The 6,000-nt window shown below is 44.2% G+C and overlaps 1 protein-coding gene across 1 annotated transcript; it reads left to right on the forward strand.

Annotated features, from left to right (window-relative positions):
- The first annotated feature begins 2,736 nt into the window (after positions 1 to 2,736).
- LOC148096859 (stonustoxin subunit alpha-like) lies at positions 2,737 to 5,330 on the forward strand. Its single transcript, XM_087834850.1, has 3 exons — positions 2,737 to 2,768; positions 4,546 to 4,592; positions 4,741 to 5,330. The coding sequence occupies exons 1-3, from the start codon at positions 2,737 to 2,739 to the stop codon at positions 5,328 to 5,330; spliced, it is 669 nt and encodes a 222-aa protein (XP_087690976.1).
- Positions 5,331 to 6,000: the final 670 nt, after the last annotated feature.

The following is a 6,000-nucleotide window of genomic DNA, read 5'->3' on the forward strand; positions in this document are numbered from 1 at the left end:
TCTGTAAAATATGGTGCGTTTGCAATACCAATGTGCACAATATTGGAACTAAATTCTTTTATATTGACAAACAGCGGCCCACATTAAACTGTGACTGTCACCAGGTAATGTGGGCGTGTTTCCTGAATAAGCAGCAGGTGGTAAACAGCTGACAGGTGAACAGGATGCATGCAGGTAAACTCGAGGGCCCTTCGAGCTGATCGGTGGTGTCGTGAGGAGAATTTCAGCTCATTATTCATGTTACAGAAACACAGAGGTACGAGACCAGGCAGAAGACTTTCTGATTATTTGTTTTTAGTTCAAATAATTCCATTGTTGTCTAGTGATGGTGTGGTAAAGCTCTGTGAATGTGTCCAATTTTTCTGGCCAGTTGCTTCGCCCAAAGGCAGATCACACAAAGCCTCGTTTAACTGCTTATTATGAAGAACTGACATCTGCTGGTCATTTAATGTTCAGCAGCACTGCTGTGAGAATACCTGTAGGATACATACCAGTGGATATGTAAGCACATGCACAGCTGCAGGGCTAGAAGGGCCCAAATGAATTAAATAAATGGATTCTTAAATAATTAATTAAATGTGTCAATAATTGTTTAATTAAATATATTTAAAAATCAATCAATTTGAAATTCATTTATTGGAAATTACATGGCATTAAATCAATGATGTATATATTTAATTTATTAAGTATTTTGAACTTAATTCATTAATGACATTTAATAAATTATTTAATGATGACTAATTGGCAGACCGGGGTGGTGGTCCCCATCTTTAAGAAGGGGGACCGGAGGGTGTGTTCCAAGTACAGGGGGATCACACTCCTCAGCCTCCCCGGGAAAGTCTACGCCAGGGTGCTGGAAAGGAGAGTTCGTCCGCTAGTCGAACCTCTGATGCAGGAGGAACAATGCGGTTTTCGTCCTGGTCGCGGAACACTGGACCAGCTCTTTATCCTCTCGAGGATACTTGAGGGTGCATGGGAGTTTGCCCAACCAGTCTACATGTGTTTTGTGGACTTGGAGAAGGCATTCGACTGTGTCCCTCGGGGTGTCCTGTGGGAGGTGTTGCGGGAGTATGGGGTGTCTGGCCCATTGCTACGGGCCATTCGATCCCTATACAACCGTTGCAAGAGCTTGGTTCGCATTGCCGGCAATAAGTCGGACTCGTTCCCGGTGGGTGATGGGCTCCGCCAGGGCTGCCCTTTGTCACCGGTTCTGTTCATAATTTTTATGGACAGGATTTCTAGGCGCAGCCAAGTGGCGGAGGGCTTTCGCTTTGGTGGCCTCAGGATCTCATCTCTGATCTTTGCGGATGATGTGGTTCTGTTGGCTTCATCGGGTGAGGGCCTCCAGCTCGCACTGGAGCGGTTCGCAGCCGAGTGTGAAGCAGCGGGAATGAGGATCAGCACCTCCAAATCTGAGGCCATGGTTCTCAGCCGGAAAAGGGTGGAGTGCCCACTCCGGGTCGGGGATGAGGTCCTGCCCCAAGTGGAGGAGTTCAAGTATCTCGGGGTCTTGTTCGCGAGTGATGGGAGAAGGGAGCCGGAGATCGACAGACGGATTGGGGCTGCAGCTGCAGTAATGCAGACGCTGCACCGGTCCGTCGTGGTGAAGAGGGAGCTGAGTGTAAAAGCGAAGCTCTCAATTTTCCGGTCGATCTACGTCCCTACCCTCACCTATGGCCACGAGCTGTGGGTAGTGACCGAAAGGACGAGATCGCGGATACAAGCGGCGGAAATGAGCTTCCTCCGAAGGGTGGCTGGCATCTCCCTTAGAGATAGGGTGAGAAGTTCGGCCATCCGGGAGGGGCTCAGAGTAGAGCCGCTGCTGCTCCACATCGAAAGGAGCCAGCTGAGGTGGTTTGGGCATCTGATAAGGATGCCCCCTGGGCGCCTCCTGGGTGAGGTGTTCCAGGCATGTCCCACCGGGAGGAGGCCCCGGGGCAGACCCAGGACACGCTGGAGAGATTATATCTCTCGGCTGGCCTGGGAACGCCTTGGTGTTCCCCCGGATGAGCTGGAGGAGGTGGCTGGGGAGAGGGAGGTCTGGGCCTCTTTGCTTAGGCTGCTGCCCCCGCGACCCGGCCCCGGATAAAGCGGATGAAGATGGATGGATGGATGGATGACTAATTGATTAATTATTGATGATTAATTAACCCTCCACATGATTTAACCTCTATAGAGATGATATTTTATCTAGATCGTGTTTTTTTCAAAGGTTCAGACCAGAAAGTTTAACATTATTATTTTTCTCATTATTGTCTCTTCAGATTGAGTGTCTGTAATCTCTCAGAGAGAAGCTGTGAAACTCTGTCTTCACTACTCAGCTCCCAGCCCTCTAGTTTGAGACAGCTTGACCTGAGTAACAATGACCTGAAGGACTCTGGAGTGAAAGTTTTGTCTTCTGGACTGAAAAGTCCATATTGTGAACTGGAAACACTCAGGTCAGCGTTCTTGAAATGTTCAGTAGATGAGGTTTAGAGGTTTACAATCTAAGGTTTAGATTGACTAATGGCTATTTTTAACTCCTGTTTTAGTTTCTTCATGATTTTTGGCTGCAATTTCCTGTTAGCATTTAGCTATTTTGCTATTCTCTAAGAGTATTTGTCATGTCTGCAGGCTGTCAGGCTGCCTGATCACAGAGGAAGGTTGCAAGTCTCTGGTCTCAGCTTTTAGCTCCAGTTCTTCCCATCTGAAAGAGCTGGACCGAGCTACAATAACCCAGGAGAGGCAGCAGTGAAGATGCTTGAGCAGCTAAGACTGGACACTCTGAGGTATGTAGATGGCCGTTACAGCCACAAACAGTGTCTGATAGATGAGGAAACTGGCTCTGTCTGATTACCTAATGCTGGAAACCAGTGTTATTTGAACAATCACACATATAGGAACATTTTTCCCATTTCTGGTCTAACTTAAACAGTAGATGTCTGTATGGGGTCTCAAAGGACAAAATCTCTGTCAGCAACAACGGTGCAGCCTGTTCAAACTGATCTCTGGAAAGGAACTGACATTTTCACTCTCATTATTTATTATAAGTTTTATCTGTGTGCAGAGACCATGTCCAGGACGTGTTTAGCCTGGCCCAGCATGAACTAGAATTAGGGGGAAGTTGTTTCCCCAGCTTAGAAAAACATATTATTTAAAGTAAATGGATTACTAGGTCACTCAACTTAACTGGCCACCTACTAAAATGGGCTATTTTGCACTGCTAGCTTGCTGCTTCTGAGCGTTTACTACTGAAACTTGTTTGTGCTAAAATATCAAATTGATCTTCTGGACTTTGTGATAATAGTTAGTGGAAAACAACAGAAAAATAGAATGCAGTCAAAGTGAACTTTGGTCGATCAACCTTAAAATTATAATTATAATAAGAAATAATCATTCCAACAGAAAGAAGAGATTAAGAAACAAAGGGATGGAGCTGGTGGAGGAAATCGGGTCACCGGTTGGGTGTTAGGCCCAGACTAGTGGGTGTTTTTGACTGCAAAGTGGATGTAGCACTAACAACCACTGGTCCTGTTACCCTGCAGCCTGCACTGCAGGATATGTGTTGCAGCACTGAGAGCTCCAGAAAGAGCCTTCATGGTGGCCCTGCAGCCAACCAGCACTTCAGTCAAATGCTGTCAAAAGTGGTCCCAGAGACACTGTTAGCTGTAACCATCAATGACCAAGAATTGTGTCATTTAATTCAGGGTTTCCCTGTATTATTGTTTGATATCATTTCTGAATAAATAAATCAAGATGACGAGCCTTTACATGCACTTATGTTAGTATAAATATACAAAAATAAAAGATAATTTTCCTGTTAGGAGAATAAGGAATAAATATATTCATCACATGCATCAAATCACAACCTCCTCCTGCAAGATTGCAGCATTGTGATTGGTTGATGCTGTTTCCATCATTTATGTTGGTTTACCTTCAACAAATTTGCTCTACAGAGCATTTATTAATTAGAAGGATTATTAATAAACATCTTTCTCTCCAGCTTTTGATGGAGTGAAACAATAACTCCTATCTCCAGAGGTCCACAGGTCCACTGGCACCTGGTCCTAACTTCACCCATGTCTGCACCCTCAGACATCCCACTGTGGAGGCCTCCTCGCCTGGACCAGTGGCTGCCCTTGTGAGACAGACTTTATGGTCACAAACAGCCCTAATCTGAGAATGAAGGCTCCTTTACATAGAAAGCAGTATGTGGTGTGATGACCGCTGCTGATGCACTGGCTGCTGCACTCTACCTGTACTGAATCAGTTTTTGTAGCCAGTCCCAGTCTTTACATTTAATATGCAGCCACTCCCTGACAGCATGAATGTCACAGTGTGTTGAACCTTGACTGTGGCACATGTCAATGCTCCCTGGACATCGTGCTTAATAAAGGAGATTAAATGTGATGTGATTATGAGTTTTGCTCTTTTGAAGTTGAAACATTTATGTGTCAAAATGTTGGACTGTTCCTTTATCAGTGTGTAACAGTGTGTGTATGAGAGCCATGTAATGTCCATGTGTGCATGCTGACTGTGCTGCTCTGACCCCCCTCCTCCTTTCAGGGTGGAGCCTGCTGAAGTCCGATGGTTGAGACCAGGTCTGAGGAAGTGTAAGTGTGTTTTTAATGGGATTCATGAAAACAAAGCAGCACACATTCAACCATCTTCATCATGTCAGGAGTCATCATCAAAGTGTCAATCAATGAACAGATGATGGATCAATAACTGCAGCTGGATTGTGTTTGTTCTCTCCATCAGATTCCTGTCAACTCACAATCGACACAAACACAGTGAACGCAAAGCTCCAACTGTCTGACAACAACAGGAAGGTGACACATGTGGAGGAGGTTCAGTCATATCCTGATCATCCAGACAGATTTGATGTTTGTGAACAGCTGCTGTGTAGAGATGGTCTGACTGGTCGCTGTTACTGGGAGGTCGAGTGGACGAGGAGGGCTTGGATATCAGTGAGTTACAGAGGAATCAAAAGGAAAGGAAGGAGTGATGAGTGTGTGTTTGGTGGAAATGATCAGTCCTGGAGTCTTTTCTGCTCTGATCATTATTCCTCTGTGTGGCACAATAAAAGAAATACATCCTCCTCCTCCTCCTCCTCCTCTGTCTCTAACAGAGCAGCAGTGTATGTGGACTGTCCTGCTGGCACTCTGTCCTTCTACAGAGTCTCCTCTGACTCTCTGATCCACCTCCACACCTTCAACACCACATTCACTGAACCTCTTTATCCTGGATTTGGGTTCTGCGCTCACTATTCCTTTCATATGCAAATGCAACTGAAAATAATGAAATACTTTACAGGTAGAGAGGCAGTTTTGGAGTCAGTGACTGTGTAGTTAGTGTTACAGGCCTTCGATGAGGTCTTTTTTTAAACTGTTTTTTTAACAGAAAAGCAGAGACAGGAGACATGAGTTGTGTTCGGTCTGCAGGCTCTTCCTCGTCTGATTTATTAACAGAATTTAACGTCCTTTTCTTTTCATTTAGACACACACCTTTCTCTTTTAACAACACAAACACATTCAATTAGGTCCATAGCTCAAACCTTTTTGGTTACCTTGCACTTTCGCAAGAATAAACTTACAAAATGATCATTGTATGAGTGTCCTTTACAGTAAATCTGTAACCAATTCTACTGCATTTTAGCATCAAAAATATTTCTGTGCAGCACCATTAACACTGCAATTAACCTGCTTATGTTGCCGTTATACTTTCTTTATACTTTAACAGATTCAACAATATATTACATTTTTAACCAATAAACAAAAATATTCTTCCATTGCTCACAAACAGTTTACAATCATCCACAAACAGTATACATCAGACTATTTACATTTCACACATAAGAACTGGGTAGGTCCTAATCAACTGTAACTTCCAATAATGTCAGGATACAAGAAGTGTCTAAGAGCTGCATTTGTCACAAAATAAAACAGGTAATAAGACCAGCTACCTATTTACACTACAAGTGAAATGGCGGCTTCCATTACAAATGGTGGTAAAGTTAGC

This window comes from Neolamprologus brichardi, chromosome 22 (assembly GCF_056152115.1).
Source record: "Neolamprologus brichardi isolate AB-2024 chromosome 22, ASM5615211v1, whole genome shotgun sequence".
Taxonomy (NCBI): Eukaryota; Metazoa; Chordata; class Actinopteri; order Cichliformes; family Cichlidae; genus Neolamprologus; species Neolamprologus brichardi.